The 14,086-nt window shown below is 53.3% G+C and overlaps 1 protein-coding gene across 1 annotated transcript; it reads right to left on the bottom strand.

Annotated features, from left to right (window-relative positions):
- Positions 1 to 4,147: 4,147 nt before the first annotated feature.
- Dact3 (dishevelled binding antagonist of beta catenin 3) lies at positions 4,148 to 12,951 on the bottom strand. Its single transcript, XM_027945953.2, has 4 exons — positions 12,703 to 12,951; positions 7,623 to 7,719; positions 7,306 to 7,458; positions 4,148 to 6,377 (listed from the first exon to the last, which is right to left on the bottom strand). The coding sequence occupies exons 1-4, from the start codon at positions 12,949 to 12,951 to the stop codon at positions 4,984 to 4,986; spliced, it is 1,893 nt and encodes a 630-aa protein (XP_027801754.2). The 3' UTR covers positions 4,148 to 4,983.
- Between the last annotated feature and the right edge of the window lie 1,135 nt (positions 12,952 to 14,086).

Below are 14,086 nucleotides of genomic sequence, written 5' to 3'. Positions count from 1 at the left end.
GGCTCTTAGTCTGTTTCCTCCAGCACAGCCAGGAGGATGCTATGGCCTTCTATAAGTGACAGCAAGTGTTAGACAGTACTTGGGGAAATCTGAACCTCACACTCTGGCAGGAAAGTAAAATGGTGCAGTCACTCTAGAAGAGCCTGGCGGTTCCTCAAAAGGTTAAACCTAGAGTTGCCAGCGACTCCACAGCTAGGTATGGATCCAAGAGAAAGGAAAATATGTCCACACAAAATACACATGCAAATGTTCATTGCAGCATTATTCATAGCCCCAAAAAACTCAAGTTGTCCATTAGCTAAAGAATGGACAAACTAACTGTGGTACGTCCACTCAATGGAAGATCATTTGGCGATTAAAAAAAAAAAAAAAAAAGAAGTACTAATAGATACATGCTGATACCTGGCTGAAGGTTGAACCCAACGTGCAGAATGAAAGAAGCCTGTCACAAAAGGCCACATACTGTATGATTCCAGTTATGTGCATGTCCAGAATTGGCAAATGAACACAAGGCCAGCGTGGTTGCCAGAAGCTGGGGAGACTGAGGGATGACAACTGAGGGAGCAGGTTTTTCTTTTGGGGGTGGGGGATGGAAATGCTCTAAAATCGATAGTGGTGATATTTGTATAAATCTGTGAATATACTATAAACCACTGAGCCATATGATTGATATGGGTGAATTTTACGATATGTGAATTGCAGCTCAATAGAACTTTTAACACCACCATCCCCCAAAAATAAAAAATAAAATAAAAAATAAGTCTGTCTTCTCAGATTCTCCTGTGGCTTCCACCTCACTTGGAGTCCAAACCAAAACCATCTGCATGGCCCCAGGAGATCCCTACCACCTCTCTGGTCTCACCACTTCCCTCCCACTGCTCCAGCCACACTGGCCTCTGGGCTGTTTTGTCAACATGCCGGGCACAGTTTTGTCTCAGGGCCTTTGCACTGGCTGTTCCTTCTCTCTGGAATGTTCTTTCCCAAGATATCCATAAACCTTGCTGGGGGCAGATACACATGCCTGAAATTCCAGCTACTGGGGAGGCTGAGGCAGGAGGATCTCATGTTCAAGGCCAGCCTGAGCAATTTGGGTGAGACCCTGTCTCAAAAACTAAAGAGTTGGGGGGATGTAGCTTAGTGGTAGAACACCCCTGGATTCACACCCCAGTAACACACACTCACACACACACACACACACACACACACCAAGCCTCACTCCCTACCTCCTTCAGTTCTCTGTTCAAATGTTCAATAGAGCCATTTCTGAACATTCTATGTAAATTCCCCAAATCCTACCCAGTTTCAGACCTCTGCTCAGTTCTCCCCCATTCTTTATCACCTTTAACAAATTGGAGAATTAACTTATGTCACATCCTCCCCCCCCATAGTTTCCCTCCTTGTGACCAGTTCCTTGTGTATCTTTTTAGAGATGATGCATATAACAAGTTACATAGAGCAGTGGTTAAGAACATGGACTTTGGAGATTATGCCTGAATTTATTTTTTCACAACATGAACTTTAAAATTTGCCATGTATGAGTATCAGATGTTACCTAAACCTCTCTGTGCATCAGTTTCTCTGTGTGTAAAATGAGCTACTCTCATTTGGTTGTGAGGATTAAATTAGTCAATATGTGCAGTGGTAAGAAGAGTCCAGCATGTAGTAAGTACTCAATAATTGTTATCTATTTGGGTTCTTCTAAAAACTCTGTGTGTGTGTGTGTGTGTGTGTGTGTGTGTGTGAGAGAGAGAGAGAGAGAGAGAGGAATTAGAGACATGTGCCACCACACCCAGAATACACCAAAATTTTAAAAAATAAAAATCAAATAACTGTTGGGCAAGGGTATGATAGTTCACAGAAGAGGAAATACAAATGCCAATAAGCAAATAAAACTATGTGTCCCCTCAAGGACATAGGAAGACATGTTAATTAAAACAGAAAGCAGGGGCTGGGGTTGTGGCTCAGTGGTAGACCAGTTGCCTAGAACATGTGAGGCCCTGGGTTCAATCCTCAGCACCATATAAAAATAGATAAATAAATAGCATAAAGGTATTGTGCCCACCTACAATAAAAATATATATGTATATATATTTAAAAAAACAGAAAGCAGTTTTCCCTCATAAGATTGTCAAAATGAAAATAATAACATCTGGGGGCTGAGGATGTGGCTTAGTGGTGGAGAGCTTGCCCAGCATGTGTGAGGCAGTGGGTTTGAGCCTTAGCATGGCATAAAAATAAATGAATAAAATAAATATATAGTGTCCATCTAAAACTAAAAATATTTTTAAAAAATAACATCTGTTGTTTGATGAAAGAATAAATGGGCATTTCAAAAATTACTGTAGTAATGTCAGTTGAAGGGCTGGGAGCATAGTTCAATGGTAGAGCACATTCTTAGAATTCTCCATTCCCTGGGTTCAATCTCCAGCACCAAAAAGTAAAAAGAAAAAAGAAGAAGAAGAAGGAGGAGGAGGAGGAGGAAGGAAGGAGGGTCAGTTGGGGTAGTGTTCATTCAGTTTTCTGTTTTGTGGTCTGAGTCGAACCCCAGGCCAGGCACATCCTGGGCAAGAGTTTCATCACTGAGCTACATCTTTGTAGAGTGTGAATGGAAGTGTGTCAGTTCAAGTGTCAATTAAGATAGGCACACTTCTGTAATCCCAGTGACTCAGGTCAATTTGCAGGAGGATCACAAGTTTGAGACCAGGCTCAGCAAAGACCCTCAGCAATTTAGCAAGAGCCTGTCTTAAAATAAAAAATAAAACTGGAATGTAGCTCAGTGGTAAAAGCAGCCCTGGGTTCAATCCCTAGTACCAGAAATAGTGACAATTAAAAGTTTTTAAATGATGATAGGTACTCTGGTTTATGCCAATAATCCCAGAGACTTGGGAGGCTGAGGCAGGAGGATCACAAGTTTGAGGCCAGCCTGGGCAAAATCTTGTCTCAAAATAAAAATGGGAATCCCACAATGAAATTTCCATGCTAATATTAACAACACAGGAAAACTGTTACCTAAATTTAGATGAAATGGACCAATATCTAGATGAATATGACTTAACAAAACTGACACAGGAAGAAATAGAAATGCTAAAGAGTCCTATAGTTATAGGACTTTGATGGTTACCAAAGAAATTCAATCCTTAATTTAAATCCTCCCACAAGGAAATTTCCAGGCTGAGGTGGCTTTCCCCCCCAAAAAAGACAAAACACCACATTCAGATAGTCCAATATATGTAAATATATGTTCTATAACATTACATACATAACTATATGTATTTGCACACATCTGGTTAATATGTACAACTATAAATACACATAACAGCATGTATACATGTGTACATGACTCTAGGCATGTGTGTAACTGCACATATTCACAGCTGTTTAGATTCCTGCATGTATGCAAACACATAAAGAGCATGGAAGTATACGCAACAAATTGCTGATTATGATTATGACTTCTGAGAGGGAATGGGGCACTTGTCCCTTTCCTGTACTGTTCCCATTTTTATGAAATCATATTCATGTCCCAACCTAACTAAAACGTAATGTTCATTGAAATAAGAGTGCCAATGTTTAAGGCGGGTATGGTGGTGCATGCCTGTAATCCCAGGGGGCAGGGACTGAGGCAGGAGGATTTCGAGTTCAAAGCCAGCCTCAGCAAACTCAGCAAGGCCCTAAGCAACTTTGCAAGACCCTGTCTCTAAATAAAAATAAAAAGAGCTGGGGGTGTGGCTCAGTGGTCCAATGCCCCGAGTTCAATCCCTAGTAACCCACTCCCCCCAAAAAAAGAGCCAATGTTTAGAAGATGATGTTGAACCCCACTTGGGATCTGCCATCTAGTTCTGGACATTGCCAGACAACTGTTCAATAAATCTTAATCCAGTTGGGCATGGTGGGGCACTCCTGTAATCCCAGCAGCTTGAAAGGCTGAGGCAGGAGGATCACAAGTTCAAAGTCAGCCTCAGCAAAAAGCGAGGCTCTAAGCAACTCAGTGAGACCCTGTCTCTAAATAAAGCACAAAATAGGGATGGGATATGGCTCAGTAGTTGAGCACCCCTGAATGAAATCCCTGGTACCCACCCCCCCAAAAAAAACAGTCCAAAGGAAAAGCAGCATTTCTCCTATTTAGACAAAGAAAGAGTCCACCAAGTATGTAACATTGTGCATTTATTTACAAAGAGGTTAGAGAAACACACAGAATCTGGCCCCCCTGTGCACGGGGGAGTCACCATCGTCATAATAAATACACTAATTTTTTAAAAAAGAAAAAAAAAGCTGGAACAGCTGAGGGTCACCCAGCTTCCCCTACTCTCCCTCACAGTGGAGGCATGAGATAGAAACCATCTTCCTTCCCCTCTTTACCTCCCAATCCTCCATAATTGTCCAGGAATAGAGGTGAAAGAGTCCTTCCCAGGTGTTGCCAACTCCTACTTGACCCTCAAAACCCCGAAGTCAGTGCTCCTTCCCTTCCCAGGGCACTCTGCAGGCACCACCTGAGCCAGACAGAGTCTCTGACCTGGGTGCCAAGGGGACAGCCTAAGGATCCAGGGACATGAAGGGGGCACTTTGTGAATGAGGGGGGGACAAATCTGGGCACAGAAAGAAATGAGAGTGTTCAGGGAGAGAAGTGAAGGGAACAGACTATACTTCTACACTAAAAGGGGAAATTCAAACTGAATCACCCCTCTTGCAAACAGGGACACCCATTGTACAGATGAGGAAAGTGAGGCCCACCAAAGGGGAACTTTCTTGCTCCTGGGCTTGGAAGCCAAAGGCTGAATGGATGGATCAGGGTCCTCCCCTCATTCCTCCCTGGGGGGGAGGGGAGCCTTTCTAACCAAGACTGCTACTACGCATGGAAGGGAGTGAAGAGGGTCTTTGGAAACAGAGAATGGTGGTCTTTGGAAGGTGGGCATGGAAGGGCCAGTGATCAGGAGTGTGGAGGTGCAGAGGCCATAAAGGGGGAGCCCAAGCAGATCCCCAAACTCACACCGTTGTCATGACCTTGAGAGAACCCGAACGGAAACGCAGTATCTTCTTCTTCAGAGCGTGGGAGGCCTTGATCTTCACGAAGACTTTGGCGGGGCCCGCGGGCGCCCCTCCACCTGCACCCCCCACTGGCCCTGCGGCGGCGGTGGCCGCCACTAGCTGCTGCGGCCACACGAGGCCACCGCTGCCCTCTGAGTCGCTGGAGGCAGAGCTGAAGGCAGGCGACTCGCCCTCGCTGGCGCTGGACTCGCTCTCCCCGTAGCCGCCGCCCACGCCGCCCGGAGGCCCGCGGCGAGCGAGCGGGCCCAGGCGCCCGGCCGAGCACTCCGAGTCGCTGCCCGCGCAGCCGTAGAGCAGACGGCGCTGGGGGACCGACGGGGACGGGCCTGGCCCGGGGCCGCGGGCTGCAGGGGCGCGGGGCCGCCCGCGGCGCCCGTCGGCGGCGTCGATCTCGGCCGTGGAGCGCCAGCGGCGGCAGGACCCGGCGGCCTGGGCCGCGAGCGTGGGCGCGCGGCCACCGCGGGGCCTGGGCGGCCGGGGCTCCTCCCGCTCGGCCGTGGGGTACTTGGGGGCGCCCGGCGGCGCGGCGGCGGCGCGGCCCAGCAGGCTGGTCTCGGACTGGGAGCGCGCGGCCTTGCGCGCCCTGGGCGAGCCCCGACGACCCGAGGCCTCGGCCACACGTCCGCGGCGGCCCGCGGCCCGAGGGCGCTCCCGGGGCGGGGACTGCTCCACGCTACGGCCGCGGGTCAACGGCGGCGGCTTGCGGCGCGCCGCGCGGCCAGGGAGGCCGCGGGTGGCGGCCTGCGCGCCCGGGATGTACTGCGCCTTCACCAGGCGGCCCTCGGCCGGGCTGTCGGGGGGCGAGGCGGCGGCCGGCGGCGCTGCGGGCTCGGGCGCCACGTCCGCCTCCCACTGCGAGGCCCAGGCGCGACTCAAGGCGGCGGGGCTGGTGGCGCGGCCCCCGGCGCGCTCCACCGAGGTCTCCCTCGCGGGCCGCGCGCCCCCGGGGGGCGGGGACGCGTCGGGCGGCCGCTGGCGCACGCTGTTCTGGCGCCGCGGACCCCCGTCCGCGCCCCCGGGACTCGTCCGGGGCTGGCCCGCCCCCCGGCGGCGGCGCCTGCGCAGGAGCGCCGAGATGTAGCCGTCCAGGGGCCGCCCCGTGCCCACCGGGTCCGGCGAGTTGGCAGGAGCACGGCTGCAGGGCCGCGGGCTGCGCAGCGCCACGGCGTGCAGGGGACTGGGCGTCAGAAAGGGCCCCGCGCGGGCCCGGCGCTCCGCAGAGGAGCAGGCCTCCGGCCCCGCGGACCCCGCCGTCGGGTAGGGCGCAGAGAAGGACCGCGGCACCGCGGCCCGCGCGCCCACCGACTCGGGTGCGCTGGGACTGGCGTCTCCTAGGGGAAGAAGGGGGAAAAAAGGGGCGGGGGAGACTTTCAAAGTCCTTTGTCATCCAACCTTGAAGGGACCGGCCACCTCCCTCCATCTCCACCTCACCTCATCAGTGAAACCTGCCTTCCTCCCTTCCCTTGTCTAGGGTTGGTGAAAAAAATCTTCAGAGATCAATAAGACATGCATGACTTGTCCTGCCTCTGCCTCTATCCCTGTCTCCTCCTCTCTCTCTCTCTCTCTCTCTCTCTCTCTCTCTCTCTCTCTCTATATATATATATATATATATATATATATATATATATTCCCAGACCCCCTGGACATCTGCTTGGCCCAGTCTCTTACCTAGGGGAGCCACTCAACTGTTACAGTCTCAATGAGACACCCCCCCAGCCATATTTTCTATGATTCTAATTGCTTCCCCAGACTCAAAGGGATGTCCCTTCCCCTGGTTTATGAATTGTCACAGCACAAGTCATCATCTAATGCCCTATGTATTTTACTTATTTATCTGGTGTATGCTCTATTTCTCCAACTACAATGTCCATTCACGAGGGCAGGGAGCTCCCTGTCCAGTTCATTGCTGTGTCCCTCACCCCGAGGAAAGTGCTAGGAGAGCACACAGTAGGGGCTCAGAGATGGACTTTTTGTAAATGAGCAACAGTGGTTCCTGTCTCAGACGGACGACCGAGTGGCTGGTCCAGGGCTGGAGGGCAGAGGCCCATGAGTACCCCACACAGGCCCAGCAGGTGGACACTGTTATTCCCCCTTCACAAATGGACAGACACCCGGAAAGAAGAGAGAAGCTCAAAATCACATGAAGAGGGAAGGTCACAGCCAGAACTGGGGTCCAGGTGTGACTTGGAAGCTTATGCTCAAAATGAGCCTCTTAATGTCCTGTCCCTGGCCTCAGGTCCCCAACCCCACCCACCTTACCTAGGGACTTGGGCCTCTCGCTAGCATAGATGCCTCGGGGTTCAGAGGGACCCAGGCGTCCATAGGAGCCAGATCCAGAGAAGCCACTGTCCCCGCAGAAGGTTGAGGGTGGTGAGTCTGGACCTCCTGTGGAACTGGGGTCTTCATAGAAGCCTGGATTCCAAAGAGAAGCCAAAAGACCATCAGGGAGGTGGGGTGGGGAAAGCCGGGGTGGGAGAGGAGGAGGTGGGGCAGCGAGAGAGTGCGGGCCTGAGAGATGGGGAGCGTGGGAAAGGCTGGGGTGACCAGGCAGACCCCACCCCTCCAGCCCTGCTCACCTGAGCTGCGCCCGCTCTCCTGTTCCAGGCCCCCAGACTCCAGGCTCAGGTCTCCCAGCTGTTGGCCCAGGTCCCAGATGAGTCCAGGCAGGGCCTCCTGAGGGCATGGGGAAAGCAGGGCGGTCAGAAGGCCCAACCTGATGCCGCAGAGTCCCCTGTTCCATGAGCTCATGGACACAGACAGGTTCACTTTGACAATGAGGCTCTGGCTTCATAAAATCAGTACCTGGGCCCCAGAACCTCTAAGGTCTCTGTCTCTCATGTCCATTAGGGACAGAGGCTAACTCCCGTCCTCCTGTAGCCCCATCTAGTCCCTCCTGGGTGCAGTGAGGCCCCAGAGGCCCCTTCTTGCCCACCGTCTATCAAGGATTCCCATCTGTGCTCACAAGGGAACCCCATAAGAATGTTCTCTGAGTCTACCTCCAAGTCTTCTTGCTGTAAAGACAGTTCAACGCTAAACATGGTGTCCAGGACCCAGAAGATCCCTTAGCCATGGGTCTGTATTCTCCTAGTTTTAAATTTCATTTATGTTATTATTACTTATTTTGAGTAGGTGGGTGGTACTGGGGATTGGAGCCAGGCCCTCAGGGGTGCCAGGCAGGTGCTCTACCCTGAACCCCATCTGAGGTCCCTTCTTCCAGTTTTGACCCGACCATCTCCCTTCACTGCCCTTTGTCACCAGTGGAAAGTCGTGTGGCACTTTCTGCTTCAGCCTCACACCCTCTGCGGTTTCTCCCCTCAGACCCCACCCCTGCCTGGCTCTGGGCATCCTGGGAAGTCCTTCCAAGTCTAACCTTAATGGTCCTACAGCAGTGATCCCTGTATTTTTTTTTTTTTTTTGCCCCCGCACCACATCCTCCCGAGCCCTGGGCTCCACTCCTGCCGTGAAACCCACCCCACCCCTCCGCACCCCAGCGTCTGTCCACGGCTCCTCATTCCCAGGAGCAAATGAAGGAGAAAATCTTCCCAGGGCAGTGACCATGACCTCTCAGGGGTGGGGTCCCAAGACTCCCAACGCAGCCCCGTTTCAGAGGGGGCGGGCCAGAGCCAAGAAGGCTCACAGGGGCTGAGGGAGTCGGAGCCGTGGAGCCGGCGGCTGACGGTTGACCCTCAGACAAAAGCGGCTTGTCTGGCTGGGCGAGGGGGGAGCGCGGGAGGGCAGGCGCCCGGCCCTGCCTATTTAGGGCAGAGAGACCGGCGGCTCCCGCAGCCACCGCCCCCTCCCAGCTCGGGACTCCTCTGGGCCCTGGCTCCTCCCTCCCCCAGAACAGAAGCCCCCATCTGGGCCTGTTTATGTGGGCAAAGTTGAGCTTGGGCTGCCCTGGGCATGCAGAGGAGTCAGCTTTGAGCAGAACCCAAAAAAGCAGCCAAATCGCTCAACAACGAGGAGTGATTAGAGAAATGGAGGAGCCACCTTTGTACGTCCCCTGTCCCCTACCACGTCCCCAGAGGCGCTGGCTTGATCCGTGGGCTCCAGCCTCCTGGCCTCCTTGCTGTCCTGGAGGGCAGCCGGGCTCCCCCCGCCCCCACTTCCTACTGGCTCGCCGGCTTCATTCACATCTTTGGTTACCGCGATCCTTTCTCTGACACTTTCCGAAATAGCTCCCCTGTCATTCTGCACGCTGACACCCTTCTACTTTTTCTATTTCTATTTTCTATTTTTATATTTTACACAGCAGTAATGACCTCTTGACTTAAAATCATATAGCAGGGTGTCACTTGTTTATTGTGTCTCTCACTAGGACCTCATCCCTAGGAGAGCAGAGATTTGTGTTGGCTGCACCTTCCCTAGCAGTGTTGGGCACAAAGCAGATGCCCAGGAAATATTTGATGAATGAATGAATGAATGAATGACACATGTGTAGTGGAATACTATACACCTGTTAAGATGGAACATGGCAAATTTCTTTGTGGAACCATTGCTATGATAAAGCATTAGCAGAAAGATAAAAATGCAGAAAACACCCATGACAGTGAGTCAGAATTACAGTCTTGTGTTGCTTAATGATGTGGGCACATTCTAAGAAATTCATCATTAGGCAATTTCATCCTGTGCTAACCTCAAAGAGTGTACTTAAACAAACTAAGACAGCTACAATGTCACTAAGTGATATAATTTTACGGGTCTACTGTCCTACATGCAGACCTGGAAGGGTTGTTAAAACCAAAATTATTGAGTCTCAATTCCAGAGCTTCTGATCCCAGTCTGGAGTTGAGACCAAGAACTTGCATTTCTAACAAGTTCCATGTGATGTGGTGCCGCTGGTTAAGGGGTCACACTTTGAGAACCACTGGCACAGTCACTGGGACCTCACCCAAGAAACTGGCATTTGTAAAAAGCAAAGCTTTTTACAAGCTCTACATTTCTTTCTTGGTATGTAAACTGTTTCTGCTGAGCTGATGCAGGAAGTCCTTTCAGGAAGAGGTCTGGAGGGACTCAAGCCAAGGTGACAATGGTGGGGACCTCAGGGGGTCAAGGGAGGGATGGGGAGTGCTTAAGGAGGCATGAGTTAGCAGCCCGTTGCCAAATTCAGCTCTCCACCTCCCCACTGTGAGACTCTGGGTAGGTGATTTGGCTCTCGGGGCCTCAGTTTCTGTCTATCACATGGGCATCCTGTGACTCCATCTCTTATAGGACTGCTGGGAGGATTACATGAGTTAAAGGAGCACTTCCTTTTAAGTACTAATAAATACTAACTGTGGCATTATTACATGAAAGCTATGAATATCTAACAAGGAGTAATTAAAATACTACTTGCATAATTTAAAAATATATGTAAAATACTTTTTCCCTTTGCTTTTTGGTTTTGTTTGATAAATTCTGCAGGCCTCATTTCTTCCACTATAAGGAGGGCTGAGGAAGAGAGAGTCTGGAGTCTCTCTTCCCCCATGGCCTCCTCCTCCTCAGTGTCTAGACACCCCTGAAATCGTCCCCCAGTCTACATTCCCCATCTTATAAATCTGACCTCATTCCTTCCAGCTGCAAAAAGGATGGCTCTTTAAAGACCAGAGGTCCTCGGCCTGAATTCTGCCCCCTGCCTCCCCACAGTGCCCCCTTATTGGTCCTTTTGTGCAAATTCTACTACAAGCAGGACATCCAGCCGAGGGAGGCTTAACAGGAGTGTAGTTAGGGCTCCTGGAGACCTCAAATTTCCCCTCATCTTTGTCCATTTCCTTATATTCCCTTATCAGTGTCCAGCTACCTTTTAGCTCTGGTAGGAAGCCCTCTGCAAGTCTCGCTTAAGAACTCCTTGTTAAAAGTGACCCTTTTTCTTCCTGGGAGCAAACAGGACCCAGGGAGCCCCCGACCTCCACCCAGAATTCATGCCTCTATTTTCTGCAATAACCTGTCTTTACCTGGTGTCTCCATCATTCTTATTAGAAAGTCACCAAGTCTGGCTTCTGTCTTTCTTGCTTCAAAGAAAGTGTATTCTTGGGTGAAGAGACTGGGTAAGTCTCATAAGGAGGACTCAGGGAACAGAGGAGGCCCATCTTCAGAAGGACCCAGGAACCCCAGCACTCAGAGGAGTTTATATTTAGCGCTTCTCTGCGTCTCCCTTGGTGCCGCTGTCTCCCCCACTTCCCCGCCTGCCACCGCCTCCTCCCTGGTGCTGGGACGAGAGCTTGGCCTGGTGACTGTGGGGGGACTGGCCTCTCCACTTCCACCTCATGCCAGCCAGGAAGAGAGGCTTGGGGGAGAGGGGAGAGAAGAGGGAGACGACTGAGAGATGTAAGATGAGGGGCAAAGAGATGGGGAGGCGGAGGGGCAGTGCCCTGGCTCCTGGTGGGATGGGGGCACTTGGGAAACCCGGGCATCTTGGGTGGGGGAGCTGGTGAAGTCCCCCACAATCCCATCTCTAACTTTTGGAGGGGGCGGGGCCTCCCACAGCTGTTTCTGCTTCCAAGAAGAATGTGCAGGGTCCCACTCCCGGCCGGGGGAGGGGCTGGGCGTGCAGGGCCTGTGTCTGGCTTCAGCTTTCCCCACTTCCCATCTGGGGAGGGGGCAGTCGAGGTCAGCGACAGGGAGAGCCCCCTCCCCCCTGCAATCTCGGCTCAGGTTTCCCCAAACGGGAAGCTCTGACCACCCACAGGCTCAGGATGGGATCTGCAAGGGGAGCCAGGGTCTGTAGGCTGGGGGAGGGGAGGAGAGAGACTGAGACTGAGGCGTGGGGCAGGAAGAGAGAGAAGAGCAGAAATGCAAGGAGGGAAGACTGGGAGACAGACAGACAGGATTGAGAAAAGGAAGCAGACACAGAAAGTCACGGAGATGTGGCTGTAGGGAGCGAGTGAAGGCAACCAGGAAGGGGTCTCCGGACTCAAGGAATGATGTATGGAGGAGAGGATGATGCTTCCCTAATTTGGAGACCTCTGCTCATCTTCCCCTACTAGAGCACCCAGAAGTCAAATCACCCTGCTGCCTTAACCTGCCTCTTTTTGGGTTAAGGAGGACTGGGACCAGGTAGGAAAGAGAGGAAAGTGTCATGGACGGTCTTGATGCCGGTGGGGGCCTCAGAGACTGAGCTAACTCCCAGCAGTGATCCCTCCCTCTGGAGGCCCTAAATCCCCTCCCCCCACCGCGCCCCCTCTGGAGATCTCCAAGCACACCAGGGCTCAGCGAAGATGGAACCCTCCCTGGTAGCCAGGCCCAGAGGGAGGCATGTTTGAATCCCCACTGTGTGACCTTGGGTGAGTCACTTCCTCTCTCTGAGCCTCAGTTTTTTTCTCTGTAAAATGGGGACTACCACCCCCTATCTCCCAAGCTGCAAAAAGACAACGCGTGCAAAGTACTCAGATCCGGTCTGGACACATACTTGGCGCCCAGAAGGATTTTCTTTGGGGAAGGGGTGTAGAGGATGGAGCCATGCATCTGAGTAGAGGCCATGCAGTACCCCCTCCCCCGATTTGGGGACGGAGAGGCCAGGTCCCGCCCGCCCGCCGCAAGGACTCCGGGGTCTCCAACCCTACCCCTGTCCTTTCCCCCCCTCTGAGCCCCCTCGCGACGTGTGCCTGAGCATCCAACCGAGACAGACAGACAGATACAGACGAGGGTGGAGGGAAGAACGGACAGGCGGCCCCTCACCAGCTGCTCCTCTAGGGCCGCTGCGGCCCGGCGCGCCGCCGCCGCATCTTCGTCCTCGTCGGCGTCCTCCTCGTCCTCGGCCTCAGCGCCCCCCATTCCGGGCTGGGCCAGCCGCAGCGCCTGCTGCACGCGGTACTCCTGCCTCTCTCGGAGCCAATGCAACTCGCAGAGCCCGGCCAGGCTGCCCTCCAGCCAGCCCCGCAGCCGGCCCCGTTCGGGGCTCACCGGGAACGAGAAGGCCCGGATCATGGCTGCGGCCCCCCGCCCCAGCCCGGCCGGGCCCCACGGCCACCCCTCTCCCGGTCCCACCTCCCCGCCCCAGCAGCCCGCCTGCCCGCCCGCCCGCTGGCCGGGCTGTCACCGTCTCATCTGCATAGGCGCCCGCCCATTGGGCCGCCCACCCGTGCCTTATCTGCATGGCCACGCCCCCGGCCACACAGCAACCGACGCCTATTGGTGGGTTCCATCCTTACGAAGTTGCTGGACAGAGCACCCGCGCCGCCCAACACGACGCATGCTCGAAGCTACCTACTCACTCGGCTTAAAGACAGCCTCGCCACGCCCCCCCGTGAATCTGCCTCAGGGCCTTGACCACGCCCCCCTACGCATCACAATGAAACAAGTCCGCCCTTGCTCCAATGCCATTGGTCTGTACCTCCCGGTCCTGCAGCCTGTTCCGCCCTCCTGCGGGCGAGCTCTGGCTACCATTGGACTGTCCGGCGAGAGAGGAAGGATGGTCTATAAATAGAGAATGCATCCACGTGACAGTTTGGCAGATGTTCCAACCTCCCTGTTCTAACCTTCAGCTTCTGAGGCTGCGCGAGGTGGGGGGGCGGGGGAGAACAAGGTTGAGGGTCGAGCTCTGATTTCGCCTCCTCTTCCAGGAAGCCTTCCGAGACACTCCTCTGTAAAACGGACAACATCCTCGGATAAAGTTATGCTTCTTAAAGCGGGGCCGGCTTCACCCACGTGGGACTCGCTTAGACGACCTCGGCGCTTGGTTTAATATTATAGCTCTCTTGAAATTCACATATTTTTTGAGCAAGGGACCCCACGTTTTCATTTTGCACTGAGCAGACAAAATTATGTGGCCGGTCTTTCTTCTAACGGTCCAAGATCGGTTGTGTCCCAAATTCTGGACGTTGGGTGGAAGATGAAACGATTTGATGGGAACAGAGAATCTAAGCGTCTTTGTCTCCTAGGAGCAGTGAGGCTGTAAGCTCCACCAGTCTGCGATTCCAGGGCCTTTGTTCCACGTTCTAAGAGGCTTTGTTCTCAGCCTTCTAAGATGCTCTGTTCTCAGCGTTCTCTGGTCCTGAGTCTGAGCCTGCCACCGGTTTCCAAGGCTCCGTGCGCCTCCCCGCGCTCCGCCTGCGGGGCTAGC

This window comes from Marmota flaviventris, chromosome 18 (genome assembly GCF_047511675.1).
Source record: "Marmota flaviventris isolate mMarFla1 chromosome 18, mMarFla1.hap1, whole genome shotgun sequence".
Taxonomy (NCBI): Eukaryota; Metazoa; Chordata; class Mammalia; order Rodentia; family Sciuridae; genus Marmota; species Marmota flaviventris.
The sequence above is the reverse complement of the archived record's forward strand: the minus strand, read 5'-3'. Positions and strand labels throughout refer to the sequence as shown.